The sequence below is a fragment of the Chelonoidis abingdonii genome, chromosome 1, assembly GCF_003597395.2.
Source record: "Chelonoidis abingdonii isolate Lonesome George chromosome 1, CheloAbing_2.0, whole genome shotgun sequence".
Taxonomy (NCBI): Eukaryota; Metazoa; Chordata; order Testudines; family Testudinidae; genus Chelonoidis; species Chelonoidis abingdonii.
The window spans coordinates 30685170-30700987 of NC_133769.1; the positions used below are offsets into that span (position 1 = coordinate 30685170).

General features: G+C 43.0%; 1 protein-coding gene across 1 annotated transcript in view; it reads right to left on the reverse strand.

Annotated features, from left to right (window-relative positions):
• The window catches only part of LAMB1 (laminin subunit beta 1), a 76428-nt gene that overhangs the window by 29243 nt on the left and 31367 nt on the right, over positions 1–15818 (reverse strand). Inside the window, exons 15-23 of the mRNA XM_032803996.2 lie at positions 15208–15335; positions 14863–14986; positions 14122–14326; positions 13806–13949; positions 13205–13436; positions 11821–11984; positions 10063–10287; positions 8043–8260; positions 7231–7327 (exon numbers count right to left, since the gene is read on the reverse strand). Coding sequence (XP_032659887.1) covers positions 7231–7327; positions 8043–8260; positions 10063–10287; positions 11821–11984; positions 13205–13436; positions 13806–13949; positions 14122–14326; positions 14863–14986; positions 15208–15335 — 1537 coding nt within the window. The remainder of the gene's footprint in view (positions 1–7230; positions 7328–8042; positions 8261–10062; positions 10288–11820; positions 11985–13204; positions 13437–13805; positions 13950–14121; positions 14327–14862; positions 14987–15207; positions 15336–15818) is intronic.

The following is a 15818-nucleotide window of genomic DNA, read 5'->3' on the forward strand; positions in this document are numbered from 1 at the left end:
TCAAGAACATGGGCTAAATGGTGACCAAGGCCCCAATCCTGTAGATACTTACGACTGGATGTAGTGTTTACTACTGTGTGTCATCTCTATTGAAGTCAATAGAAGCATTCTTAGCTGTAAGAACTGTGCTCAGGAACAGTTTTCAGGTCAAGCCCTAAGTCTGTCTATATTTTTTTCCTAGATTTGAACTTCTTTTTACAAAAAAGCTAGAGAATAAACCAAAACCAAACCAACCCCAACCAACCAACCTGATCTCAGAGATGCAGTCTAGACACAGTCACTATCAACAGAGAAGGGAAAACCTCTCCTTCTACTCCTGCTCTTGAGTTTATGGTTTCCAGCAGAGCAATACAAGGGCCCTCTCTGGATTTAGCACCACCTATGCAATTCTTTTAAGTAATTATAAGTAACTCCCCAGAATTTCCTGACAATATGCCCAAACCTCCTACTAGCTGCCGAACACCCAGCAACATTCCCTTCTCACGCATCCCATCTGGTGCAATCCCCTGGGTGGGGGAGGACATCTGGAATATTTGGAGTCCGAGAACGGAGTCACTCATAGATGTAGAATTTATTTTTGCCATGACGTGTAGCCAGACTTTCCATTCCATAGGACTGAACTGTGTGTGTCAAAAGGCGACATAACTGTTGATAGTGAGGGTGTGCGCGCACGCGCACAATTTAAAGTTTGGGGGGGGGGGGCGCATGTGACTGCCCCACATGTTGCCTCTGGATCTAGAGCAGAGGTTTTCAAACCACGTGGCGTGCACGCCCTCCTAGGGGGGTGTGGAGGAGTGTTCAGGGATGGGGATAAGCAGCAACCAGGGGCAGCTCCAGGCATCAGCACAGCAAGTGTGTGCCTGGGGTGGCAAGCTGCAGGGGGCAGCCTGCCAGTCGCTCTGACGACGGCAGTCAGGCAGCCTTCAGTGGCATTTCTGTGGGATGTCTGCCAGTCTTGCTGTTTCAGCGGCAACATAGCAGTGAGTACACCGAAGGCGCGGGACCGGCAAATCACCTGCACAACCACCACTGAATCTGCATGACTGACAGACCTCCTGCAGAAACGCTGCTGAAGGCTGCCTGACTGCCGTGCTTGGGGCAGCAAAAAATAGAGCCGCATCGGCGGCAACACCAGGCAGCTCATGCCAGCCCGGCAGCGGGGCTCGGGAAGGGAGCACCACCTCACCCCAGACTTACCTCAGGGGGCCACCCAGCCTGTCTGGGCTGGGGGAGGGATGCAGCCAAAAAAACCTGGGGGACACATGACCCTTCATATGCTGCCCACGTATCACCTCTGCTGTCTCTCTCTACGTGAACTACTCCATTTTTGAATGAATGGTCTCATTCCACAGAGTCTCTTCAATATCAATAGATGATCTACACTAATGCTCAGAAGTAGAAAGCTGATTCAGAGGTATGATGGCCAAGGTTTTCACAAGCGAGCAGTGATTTGGGAGGCCCAATGTGAGATGTCTAAAAGGGCTAGATTTTTAGGAATATCAAGCATCAACCTGGCCTCTGAAAACCAGGGCCCATTAAGACCTTTCCTGCCCTAAAATGGAGGTAACCAAACTCACCAGCGGACTTCTGAAAATCTTGGCCTTAGTTATTTTTTTTAAACCTATGATATTTAAAATTATAAAGAATTTCATAGCAGTGTGGGCAGTAGAGATCTCCCCAGTGATTTCTCATCAACAATCTGATCCAGTTTCCACTGGAGCCGACTGACTCAAGATCTCTTGCAGAGGCTTCAGAGCACAGTGTACTTAGGTTGATGTGATAAACCATGCGAGTTTCACAGTCTCAGACAGAAGCCTTTTGCAGCAGCTAGATGAAAATCCAGTTCCACAGATGTCCATGAATGAACATGATTTGTTGGGGAAGAGTGAACATGGTTTTTGTAAAGGGAAATCATGCCTCACCAATCTACTAGAATTTTTTGAGGGGTTAAAACAAATAGGTGGATAAGGGTGATCCAGTGGATACAGCGTTCTTGGGACTTTCAGAAAGCCTTTGACAAGGTCCCTCACCAAAGGCTCTTATGCAAATAATACAATCATGGGATAAAAGGGAAGATCTTCTCATGGACCAGTAACTGGTTAAAAGATAGGAAGCAAAGGGTAGGAATAAATGGTCAGTTTTCAGAATGGAGAGAAGTAAATAGTGGTGTCCCCCAGGGGTCTGTACTGGAACCAGTCCTATTCAACATATTCATAAATGAGCTGGAAAAGGGGGTAAACAGTGAGGTGGAAAAATTTGCAGAACATACAAAATTACTCAAGATAGTTATGTCCAAGTTACAAAGGGATCTTACAAAACTGGGTGACTGGACAACAAAATGGCAGATGAAATTCAATGTTGATAAACACAAAGTAATGCACACTGGCAAATACAATCCCAACTATATATACACACAAAATAATGGGGGTCTGAATTAGCTGTTACCACTCAAGAAAGAGATCTTGAAGTCATTGCGGATACTTCTCTGAAAACATCCACTCAACGTGCAGCAACAGTTAAAAAAGCAAACAGACTGTTAGGAACCATTAGGAAAGGGATCGATGATAAGAGACAGAAAATATCATGAACGCCTCTATAGAAATCCATGGTATGCCCACACCTTGAATGCTACATGTAGATCTGGTCGCTCATCTCAAAAAAAAAAAAAAAAAAAAAAAAAAAAATTGAAAATAGGTACAGAGAAGAGCATCAAAAATTATTAGGCATAAGACGCTTCTGTATTGAGGAGAGTTAAAAATACTGGAACTTTTCAACTTGGAAAAGAGATGACTAAAAGGGGATATGATAGAGGTCTATAAAATCTTGACTGGTGTGGAGAAAGTAAACAAGGAAGTGTTATTTACTCCTTCACATAAACACAAGAACTAGGGGTTAGCCAATGAAATTAATAGGCAACAAGTTTAAAACAAACAAAAGGAAATACTTCTTCACACAGCAGGCAGTGAACCTGTGGAACTCATAGCCAGGGGATGTTGTTAAAGCCAAAACTAAAACAGGGTTCAAAAAAGAACTGGATAAGTTCTTGGTGGATAGGTCTGTTAAAGGCTATTAGCCAGAATGGTCAGGGATGCAACCCCACCCTTTGATTGTTCCTACTCTTTGTTTGCCAGAAGCTGGGTGTGGAGACGGGTATGGATCACTTGATGATTGCTCTATTCTGTTTATTCTCTCTGAAGCACCTGGCATTGGTCACTATCAGAAGACAGGATACTGGGCTAGATGGACTACTGGTCTGACCCAGTATGGCAGTTCTTATGCCCCAGGCCAAAAACCCCTCTCTCAGCACTTGCAAAATGCTATCAATGAATTCCATCATCACACAACACTCCTGTGGTTTAGGCATTTGTTACCAATTCAAAAAAACAGACCAGGTTTGTATCACATTCCAAGCCCTAGTAGAGCCTAGTAAACTTTAACCATTTAGGCACTTGGTCAATAAAAGGACAGAGTGGAACTGAAACCAACCTTGGCTCCTATCTAGTGGAGTGGAGTGGGGAGGCAGGATTCTCCCCTCTCAGTCCTGGAGATTCACAGTATGCAAGATAACTAGAAAAAGCCCATGGGCAGGCTGATATTTCTACATCATGACCTCTTGGGGTCATAGAGCAAGTTACTACAGATTGGCCCCTGGGACAGGGAGCAGCTGAATTCTCTGGAGTTATTTGGCATATAAGGTTTGGGTCATCTAAACCAGGTTGGACCAACCCCTGCATACTGACGAGCTGGTATCTATGGCCTTTCAAAGGTTATGTAGCTCACAAAAGCATGGATGCTTTCTGCTAGATGTGACCCCAAGGAAGATGAAATTTTATAGCTAAGCAAGTCTGCTGTGTTGCTGTAAAATAGAGGGGGCGGGATTATTAGATGGATAGAAAGTTTAAAGCTACCTAGAAAAAAGGTTTTCTGAATAATACATTATTGCTTTTTCACTTTAGAGTCATTATAAAGCAGGTTTTCCACTGTTCAAAAGAGTGCAGAAACCAAGTAAAAGGTCAGACATGCTGGCACACAGCCAAGTCATGCTGATAACATGTACTGATGGATTCCATCAACCAGCCTTGATGGAGAGAGCTGATATCAGGAGACAATCACTGCCCTGAAGCATTATGAGATTGAAAGCACAGTCAGCAATATTGAACTAGAGGAACACATGCAGCCCTGGGGAAAGCAATTAATATGCTAGTTTGCTCAGACGAAATCTAATACATGCCTTACCACCGAGTGTTTTATCTTTATCCCTAACCAGTTCCTAAAGAGATGAGACACCCACATCTGTTTAGGTAGGGGATTCCAAGGAAGATCAGTTGAATAGGATTTATTAAAAGAACACTGCAAGTACATTTTTCCCTGCAGGAAACATACCTTAATCTAATCTAGGAGGTTGCTGCAAACCCTCATGGCCAAGTCTCCCATTTAAACATATCACAGACACAAGTTTGTTCTGGTCTGGACAATGTCTGAAGTTTCTTTCCCCTATTAAATTAACGGACTGAGACAACTCAGTTTTTAAACAATCCACTTAATCTGCTTCTGCTATTTTGCTGGTTGTAGTATACTGTCTGACTAAGTATCAGAGGAGTAGCCGTGTTAGTCTGGATCTGTAAAAAGTGACAGAGTCCTGTGGTACCTTATAGACTAACAAACGTATAGTCAGCATACTGTCTGAGTGCATTGTGACTTTATGCAGCCTGAAACAAAGAGAATAATCCTTTGCTAAAAGATTAAATACCTTAGGTACTGGGTAAAATTCCTTCAAACATAGTCTAAGGCCACGTTTACATTAGCACTTATGTTGGCAAAACTTTTGTTGCTCAGGGGTGTGACTTCCCCCAGTCCCCGAGCGACATAAGTTTTGCTGGCATAAGCACTCGTGTGCACAATGCTATGTCGGGGGAAGATGCTCTCCCACTAACATAGCTACCGCTGCTCATTGAGCTAGTTTTACATTGACAGGAGAGCTCTCCCATCGACATAAGATGGCTACACAAGCCATCTTACAGCTACTGCAAGCTTGTTAGTGTAGACATGGCCTAAGTAACATAAGAGGATGTGTAGAGACAGAAAACTCCAATACACTACGGGCTTGTCTACACTACCAAGTTTTGTTGACAAAACTTGTGTCAACATCCAAAAGTCAACACAACCAAAATCACCAAAAGGCGTTCACACTTGCTCCCTCTGTCAATAGATCATGTCCACACTGGGGACACCATCATCACGTGGGTATGTATCCCACAGTGCAGTGTTGTGGGAAAGAAGAGCTGATTGCTGCGCATCTTGGGATTCTCTCCAAGTTCTCACACAACCCCCTCAGCTCTGAGAGGCAGCATCGTGAGTAGCTCTGGGAGCAATTCGTGATGAGGAATGGCAAAGCAGCACAGCAGTCTGTCCCCCTCCCCCTGCAGCAGCAGTCTGTCTGCCACTGTGTTCCTAGTGCTAGGCAGAACAGGAGCATTCCAGTGATTTGCTCTTTGTTTGTTCCCCAAACAGAGCAGCACACAGATACTTCTCGGAGCCTTGAAAAGGCAGGGGCGCATGTCTACACTGGCTCTTTGTTGACAATAAAGGGAGGGGAAAAGACAAAAGTCTCTCATAGGAGTGGAAGTTTGTGTTGCCAAAACTGGGTGTTTTTCATGACAAAAGTCCCATTGTAGTGTGCACGCCTCTTGCTGTTCTGTCGCCAAAAGGCAGTTTTTGGCAACAAAACTTGGTAATATAGATAAGGCCTCAATCTGTTGGTTAAATAGAATCAAGAGTAAAAATTTTAAGACGACAAGGGAAATACATTTCCACATTGACTTACAAGCCCATAAATCCTGCTACTTTAAGATGTCCTCTTGTCACAGTAGTTGCTTGACAGTTTGGATAAATTGCTATAGTATAAAGGTTAAGCAATAGTTTAATCCTAATTAAATAGGTTTATTTCTAAATAAAGACCAGTTCTTAACAACATAAAAATGGCCCTACTGGGTCAGACCAAAGGTCCATCTAGCCCAGTATCCTGTCTTTCAACAGCGGCCAGTTCCAGATGCCCCAGAGGGAATGAACAGAACAGGTAATCATCAAATGATCCATTCCTTGTCGCCCATTCCCAGCTTCTGGCAAACAGAGGCTAGGAACACCATTCCTGCCCATCCTGGCTAATAGCCATTGATGGACCTATCCTCCACGAATTTATCTAGTTCTGTTTTGAACCCTGTTATGGTCTTGGTCTTCAAAACATCCTCTGGCAAGGAGTTCCACAGGTTGATTGTGCATTGTGTGAAGAAATAAATACTTTATTTGTTTTAAACCTGCTGCCTATTAATTTCATTTGGTGACCCCCTAGTTCTTGTGTTATGAGAAGTAGTGAACACCACTTCCTAATCTACTCTCTCTACATCAGTCACCATTTTATAGACCGCAATCATATCTCCTATTAGCTGTCTCTTTTCCAAGCTGAAAAGTCCCAGTCTTATTAATCTCACCTCATATGGAAGCCGTTCCATATCCCTAATAGTTTTTGTTGCACTTTTCTGAACCTTTTCCAATTCCAATATATCTTTTTTGAGCTTGGGCGATCACATCTGCACACAGTATTCACAATGTGGGCGTACCATGGATTTATACAGAGGCAACATGATATTTTCTGTCCTATTATCTATCCTTTTATTACTTATTCCCTATACAAATCTACCGTGTACACGAGGCTCCAGCGAGAATTGCATTGGGTCTGCCCATCCTTACTAAAACAGCATGCCAGAGTAACCAAACATGGGCATCTTTCTTTATACTATTATGATGCAATCACCACAACATTAAGAAAGATGCTGCCAAAGACTATAAAAAAAACAAAAAAACAAACAAACAAAGCTTACTTTTGTTTATAATCCCTTAACTACTGGACATATTTTCCCCTGCTGATCTCTTTTTTCTGTGTGCAAAAAGCACGCCCACCGCCATGGCATATGAACATAAGGAGTTGCTGAAATGAATGCACTTTTGTTTCCTTCAGTGTGAACTAACTTAATCAAAGTGGTCAACATCGCTCTGGAGAACCAGAGCAGAGCTTGCAACATTCAGGGCAACATAAAGAACTTTTACGCAAACTGGTCAGGAGGATGCCTTTAAAGGAAGGTGAATAGACGTTTTAAGGGTTCCAATCACTGAAAGTGCACACAGGCAATTCAGAACACAGCAAGGGAATAGAGGCAGGGAAATTAGACTCACCTTGGCATGCCACATTGGGGTCACCCCAGAAAAACTCCTGGCACTCCCTGCAGGTGCGGCCTCCAAACCCAGGCATGCACTGACACTGCCCAGTGAACTGTTAGAAATCAGAGTAGAACAGAAAGTGAATTGGTTTTCCTGTATGGAAGGGAACATCACCAGCAAAGCTCTTGGAGCTATTCCCAGCGGCTTGTTGGGAACATGCTCAGGTAATGTTATTTTGATCTTTTCATATACTGACAAAGACTCAGCAGGCGAACTCACTAACAGAATGCAACATGGCTGGACACAGACTGAAGCTGAACGATAAAAACAAACAATTTAAGAAAATTGTGATGCTTCCTATCTTTCTGGACCCGATCCTAAAAAGCTCACCCCAGTGTGGACTATCTAGCAGAGCATGATAGTTCTTTAGAACTGAATTACGAGGGCCAAATTTTCAGGATTGCCGGGGTCCTCCAAAGCCCCATGCCTTTAAAAATAACAGCTGGGGTGCTCAGCACTTCTGACAACCCAGCCTTTCTTGCCACGTGTGCACTGGGAAAAGAAATATTATTTGGGGCATAGAGACAATGCCTGTGCCGTTTTTAAAATTCCTCTGGTGTTTGTCCCTGAATTGCCATTTTTGTCATGACGTTCCCACAGCCCTAGAAGTTATACAGCCTACTGAGAACATTACCTTCTCTTCTGGAAGGCAACATTTGCAATCTGATCTACTGAGCCATTGTACAGCTTTCCTATGAATACAGCCAATAATTATGCAGAGGAGTATTTTGCTGGATAAGATTAATGAGGCCCTATGCGTTTCTTACCTCATTACATGATGGCCCAAAGGAACGAGCAACATCACACTCGCACAGTTCACATCCAGTTCCACTGGCCAGTCTCCAAGTGTTTGGTGCACAGTGATCGCAGTTCTGCCCGGTCACATTGGGAAGACATTGGCACTGACCGGTTGTTTTCTCACACTGACAGTCTTCTGAGCTATTGCAGTGCTCTCGCACCGTTCCCAAGTAATTACAGACGCACTCTGTAATGGAAGAGCAGGCAGACTGACTAACTCTGCTATGCTAGCACATCATCACATTAAATTGAGTCCAAACCTAAATGTCGGTTACTGATGTGTTTCCAAAAGAGGAGATGGTTTCCAGGGAGATGTGTTCCTATTCAAATGCGAAAGTTAGACTGACATCCCTACCGGCATGTTCTGACATTGTAAGTTACTTAGGCTATGCCTACAGTGGCAAATGAATGACAAAACCCCCCACTACCCCAAAAGACAAAATTTTGCTGCAACAAGTACCAGTGTGAACAGTGCGTTGTCAGCAGAAGAGAACAAACGCCGCTCGTTGGGGGTAGAAGTTCTTTGTCGGCAGGAGAGCCGACGAACAGCAGGTACACTGCACAAATTTAGTGGCACGGCTGCAGCGACACAGCCCTGTCTCTAAAAGCTGTGTACTGTAAACATAGCTTTAGAAAATAGTTGGTTTGGGAGGAAAAACCTAATGAAGCATCCTTTAAAGTCTGTCCGGGTACATCTGCCATGGTGATGAGCGTAGTATAAATACCCAGTACGGTAAACTGCCTTCTCATTCAAATGCCTCTATTAATTTTTCAGGACTTATGCTGCAAGTTATTAACTTTGCAAAGATGCAGACAGATCTCAGAGTGCTGCTACATTGGTTTCCAAGTTAATTTGAGCAATCATGTAACAAAGGCTTAATCTTGTGAAGTGCTCCTGTAATGTGCACAGTAAGTGACTTGAGGATTCCTACCATCTTGCACAACTAGGACTACATATAATAAGCGGATACAAGGAGTCTTTAAAGCACAGTTATACTCTGAAAAATGAATTTATAAGAAAGGGAATACCATGAGGTTGCAGGTTAGCTGTTCTCCATATAAATGTGCTCTCTTTACAAAGTGAAAGAGATTATTAGTTTCCAAGTGCCAACCCTGCAAACACACCCTGGGATCTGCAAGTCAGGCTGGATTCTTTCTGGTTCCTGCATAACAACCAGAAACAGAGACTTTGCAACACAGATCTCTAAAAATTCGGGGGATGGTATGTGACCCACAACAGAACTCAGCTCCCTCCCTCCAGATGTTTGCTCTGCTAATAGAAATAGTAAAAAACAACCAACCAAAAAACACCACTTTTTTCTGACTAACTTTCTGGACAAACACAGAGTAGAATTCTGGAGTCAGAGATTCCCTTTTTAAAAACACAGAACATCATTATGTGACTATAACCATACTTAACACTTATCATTCCCTGAGGCAGCTCTTCCTTCTGAGCTTTCAGGAACCCACTCCTGCTGTTCTTTAACATCCCAGGAATGTTTGTGTAAACAAAAGCCATGTCTTCAGGGCTTAAGAAGCAGCAGGAAATGGCCATGTTCCATCTCTTGATAAGAGGGAAACAATGACTGCTAACAAGAAGGCAAGAAATCCTTATCCCACAAGAGCCCATCCTTTCAGTTGTTTGGGCACGTAAATGCTAGGTGTCTCGTCACTCCTAGTTACACTAAAGGACTCCTGCCCCCTGCAGAATCACACTGAACACAAGAAAAGCTGCAAACCCAATGTTTAGCCAGAGGTAATTAGGTTTCTACCATCAGTTTAATCAGAAATGGTTCCTGGTAATTTTAAAATACTTTAATGGAGAATGGCAGATGAGATAACCTAATGTCCTGAGGCCACCTGCAAAATCAACAGCTTCACAGTTTATTATGCTTAATGATATTCTAGAGTTTAGTGCAGGTAAATGAATTCTGGCCATTGCTATAGAAGTGAGGAATGGGAAGACCTCCCCTCCCCCCTGCCACTTACTTCTACAATCCTGTTGCAATGCAGGTCCATAGTACCCATATTTACACAGCTGGCAATTTTCACCCTCTGTCTGATACAAGCACTTCAGGCACTTTCCAGACTGCTTGTCACAGGCCCCTGGGTCAGTCATGTCAATATTGTTGTTACACTGGCATGGCTGGCAGACTCCACCTCTCTCTTCAGGGTGTCCAAAGAAACCAGAAGCACACTCATCACATCTGCTTCCTGTTTAAACAAACAATCCAAGGAATTACTATAGCTTGTTAACAAACAAGTCAATAAACAGCAGGACAGTGTGACAAGAGATTGAAGGTGAACAGCTGAAAGGAAATTGAGTTGAATATATTCAGAGAAACAAAATTCAAAACTTGTCTGGATCCTCAGCAAGTCTAAGTCGAGTAGATCCACTGATTTCAATGGAATTGAGCCAACTTATAGCAGGGTAGGATATAGCTTCTTTTCATGGATTTCAGAATTCAAGGCCCAGATTCAGGGAAGAACTTGCAACATGTGTTAATGGGCATCCCTATTCAGGATCAGGACAGCACTTAAACATAGAATTAGCTTTAAGCCTATGCATTGACTTCAGACCTGTCCTCAACAGGGATGCTTTGCTTGAGCTAGGGACTCAAATAACTTCTAGCATCATAAAAGTTCATTAAAATTTATAAAGATACAGCAATTTTTGCTATGCAAGACGTTCTTTCCTAGCTTTTTCAAAGTGCCACTCCTACCTGCAGTATGCGCCTGCTGGCTGAGAGTGGTTCTTATAACTTCATTATTTATATATCGCTACAGGGGTACATGGTGCTTCATAGATGCATAAAAATCAAAGAATTCCTCTTCAGGTGCTTACAATTTAAATTAAGCTGAACAACAAACACTAGGTGAAGAGATTTGGCAGATATAGGAATAATGGGGGTGGGTAACTTCTCTCACTCCCACTGATTTTTCAGTGAATGCTTACATGCATTGCTTGCCAGAGACTGACCCTTAATTTGTAAATAAAAACTACAACATTTACAAATATTGGTACTACAGTAACTTCTGCCAGTGCTTATGCTGGTGCTTTCTACTTCCCTCTGTGTTAGAAGTGGGCAATCTATGGCACTCCAGACATTTTAATCTGGCCCTTGAACTCCTGCCAGGAAGTGGGATCTGGGACTTGCCAGCTGAAGCACCAGAGCAGGGCAAGCGGTGTCGGGGTGCATGGCTCCTGGAAGCAGCGATACATCTCCGCTCCGGCTCCTACAAGTAGGGGCAGCCAGGGGGCTCCACACACTGCCCCCACCACAAGCGCCGCCCCTCACAGCTCCCATTGGCCAGGAACTGCAGCCAATGAGAGCTGCAGGGGCGACACCTGCGGACAGGGCAGCGCACAGAGCCGCCCGGCCGCGCTTCCATGTAGGAACCGGAGGGGGGACATACCGCTGTTTCTGGGAGCTGCTTGAGGTAAGTGCCACCCGGAGCCTGCCACCCTGACTCCCTCACATGCCCCAAAACCCTGCCCCAGCCCTGATCCCTCTCCCACCCTCCGAACCCCTCGGTCCCAACCCACAGCACCCTCCCACACCCCCCACCCCAGAGCCCTCCGGCACCCCAACCACCAATTTCGTGAGCATTCATGGCCCACCATACAATTTCCATACCCAGATGTGGCCCTCGGGCCAAAAAGTTTGCCCACCCCTACTCTACGTAGTCCCTCTCTGTAGCCAGATTAAAACTCAGTAGATGCACTTTAAAGCACATGGTATTTACCTATGTATCCCACGTTACAGACACACACAATTTGCAGAGTAATAGGATCTTGATAACAGCTGCTGGCAAACTGACGCCCACTTTCTGGGCCATCTGGGCAAGGACAAGGCCGACAATGATCTCCTGATCCCAGGACAGGGTCTCCATAATATCCACCAAGGCACCTGTATTAAATAAAGGCTTGTGAGACATCAAGCAGATAGTCTGTACAGACTATTTCTTCTGATGTGAAATCAAACTAGAATGGTTTTCAATGACTGGAGGGATGAGGGAGACAGACATCTTTTATAGGTCTCCAATTGTTATTCACAGTATGAATAACACTACTGTAAAGATGTTTTCTTTGGCTCATACTAGCATTACAAGTAATATGCCATGCCAAACCAAACAATTCCATCTCAAATGCTATGTCTTGCCTCTGATCATCACACTTTAAAACCTTCTCTGGTAGGTGTTTAGGCATATTTATATGGAGAAATCACTTTCATATCTCCTCAACACACACTCCTTTGCTCAAATGGGTAGCCCTGGGCCTGGAGCAAAGATAGGAGGCCACAGACGTGCCCATCATCTGCTTACAGAGGATAGGGTTCACCTCTTCCCTTCAGAATCTGCTTTGGTGTCCATGGCTGCAAACCGGCCAAAGTCCATGCAGCTCTGGCCAATTCTGCACCAGGGCCCAAGGTATGGCCCATAGTTGTGATAACTCTACACAGACTTTTCATCTCTGTAGCTCTTTCAGCTGTACATATTCTCACCAATAGTGGCATTTTTTAATATATATATTCATTTCTCTTTTGCTGGGGACAGAAGAAAATGGGTCCTGCCATTTTCCCCTCATTAAAATTAAGTGATAACTTAGGTGTCTGAAACAATCCTGAGTTTGATCAGCTCCTTAAAATTTCTGCCTTGCTCTCCACTGCACAGCTGCCGCTACAAAGTGGACACTATGAGAGGAATTTTCGCAGTAAGAGCTGGCCCTCTTCCTATAAATGGACACTGTCACTTTCAAGACAACCCCCTCACTCAAGCCTTTAAACTTGTTCTGAACCCAGGTGGTCCAGTCTGGCAAACCAAGACATTTCTATTCATTCCTATTTCTCTGTGCTGAAATCCAAGTAAGATGGACATGTGATATTTACATAGGGGCCACTTCTCCTTTATAAACAGGAAACACAGGTTCCCTGTCCGGTAATAAGGGTGGGGCAGCTCAGTGCAGAATCAAGGTTTTGTGCTTGATCATGCTAATTTCACCGACTTCAATGGGACTTACTTGAGTGATGACTTTAGGACTGGGTGTTAGCTTTGCCTGGGGCAGTTCAGTGGATAGTGTTTACAACATATAATAATGTACCAGTATATCAGCTATAAGAAGAGACCATACCTTTCACAGTTGTGTCCTGTGGTGGAATCGCGGCAATTCAAACATTTCCCAGTGTATGGGTCACAGTCATCCGTGTGACCATTACATTGGCAAGGCTGACAGCTTGGAAATCCCCAGTATCCAGGTAAGCACCGATCACACTGACTACCATACACTCCATGGAAACAGTAGCACTGGCCAGTCTCAGGATGACAGAAGGAACTGACAGAACCTTGTAAGTGACATTCACAAGCTAAATAAAATAAAATAAAAATGCGGTTAAAAATAAATGATAGTTGGAAAACCTTCTCTTCTTCCATTTATGCAGCTGCAGCCTTTGGACCTGGCTCTGCAGTCATTACCCAGTAGGACTCCAGCAAAAGCTAATGAGAGTTTTGCCCCAGTAAAGGCTGAAAAACCAGACCCTACCATTGTATTAGAATATAAAGATTCAACAGAGTGGAGACTTTAAACTGGATTTCCTAGGTTATACTTAGATCCAGAGAACAACAGTACCTTAAAGAATATATTGTTAGAAAGTGTTAGATACCAATATTCTCCATTATTCAATTTGCCATTGCCTAACTAGAATGAATATGCAGAGATTATGGATTAAACGTACATTTGCATCCATTAGGTCCAAACCCAAAGGTACCAGGAGCACATCTGTCACATCTTCTTCCAACAACATTAGGACGACACTGGCACTGTCCTCCATTAGAGTCACACACTGAACTTAATGAGCCTTGAGGGTTACACTGGCAAGCTGAATAGTGAAAAGAGGACAGAATTTGAAAAAGAGAGCACCACAGCTCATAAAACAGGTTTGAGCAGCATCTCTCCACACATACACTCATACCTCCCACCCACATCTTGGCAACAACATTAATATCTGGAAAATTGTGATTTATTCTGCAAGTCAATTAAGTTGTACATACATAATGCTGTCTCATGTAACAGTGCAGAGATGCTAAAAATAATATTCTTGCAGACGTCAGTCATAGGAGTTTTCACAACACTCCTGCTGTTTTCCAAACATCGGTATCTTTGAAATGTTTCCCAAGCACTGTTAGTGACCACATCTTCGCCTGAGCCCCCAACCGTGAATATGTCCAGCGATTTGCAGTAAGGCATAAGAACGAGCTATGAAACAATTATAAAATGACAAAACGTTACCATTTATAATGCTGCAGTCCATTTTTGTCTGAACTAAATATTACTTTGTTTCCTAGTACACTGGCTTTTTAAAGTAAAACAAACACAACAAGATCTTAATTTTCATAGAAAAATTTCTAGCATCCACAAAACGAATATTTTACGGAAAATATGGAAGACCAGGTTTGATATTCATGATGTGCCTTCCTCATTTGTATTAATAAGCCTTTCCAAAGATACAAACTTTAGCATTCAGCACTTAACATGTTAGTGATCCTGTAATATACAGCAAAGAATGCATATCAGAAAAGAAACCAAACAGGGCATATACTTTAAATCTGAAGATGTGTACAGTGCTTGAAACTGTTGTAAATGTACAGCCAAATTTAGTCAATGGATAAGTCAACAAAACTCCCACTGACTTCAGTGGGATTTACGTAGCAGTGGCCAAACGGAAAATACAACACTTAGTATTTTAAGTTTAATTTTTCTTTAAAAACATCCATAAAATAACTTGCACTTACAGAGTCAATGAGTGTGTATGGGCTTTCCACCTCCGTATCGAAGGAGGAGTATTGTGATAGCTCCAGACGAACAGTGTAATTCAGTCCCTTTTCAAAACATACAGGGCGTGGAAGGACGACATATCTGGATTGGAAACAGAATGTTTGGTTTTCATCTGAAATGTTGAACGCAATAAATCTTTTAAGATGGCTCTATGGAACATTTGGGATAATATTCTGCCTCTTCTTGTTTGATTTTTACTAAGAATGAATGGCAAGTTTTGAAAAGAATGTTTGCACAAGCTTCCAACCAAATCCTAAAAAGACTATTAATCCTAAAATGAACGATACAACAGTTATACAGACCTTGAGCCAGGTGATAATGACACAGTCTGATTATCATCGTCAGGAACGGTATTACCACATCGGCTACTTGTAGGAATCTTGCCTGGGCGTGAAACAGTAATAACAGCTTTTTCCCAATGATCTGGTAACTGGAAAAATTGGTCATCATTAACCAATGGATAAGTGATTAAACTTCTGATATCAAAACTGCATGAGAATGAGAACTAACAAGACGCACATGTAATAATCACAATTCACGGCATTCCACTCCAGTACATACAGTTATATAGCTCTGGTTACAGAACAATTTATTTGATGGGTTTGTCCTGTTTGTGAACTATCCACAAACAGATCAAGATTTCCTTGGAATGGTTCACATTTATTCCTGTGTTCACAATTATTCCATTAATATTTTATGTAAATCTATTTTGGCATATGGATTGCTTGTGGGAGATGTGCAATTAGTCTCCTAATGTCACACAGCAATCGTTTCTACACCCTTTGTTTATTAGTCGTCCTTGCTGTGTTATGCCTAATTTATATATCCTTAGTTGTCCCATAAGGGGTCTGTCAAAAAAATTTTAATTGTCCAGTAAGCATCATGCACCTCAACAGCACAATTATAATAAGAT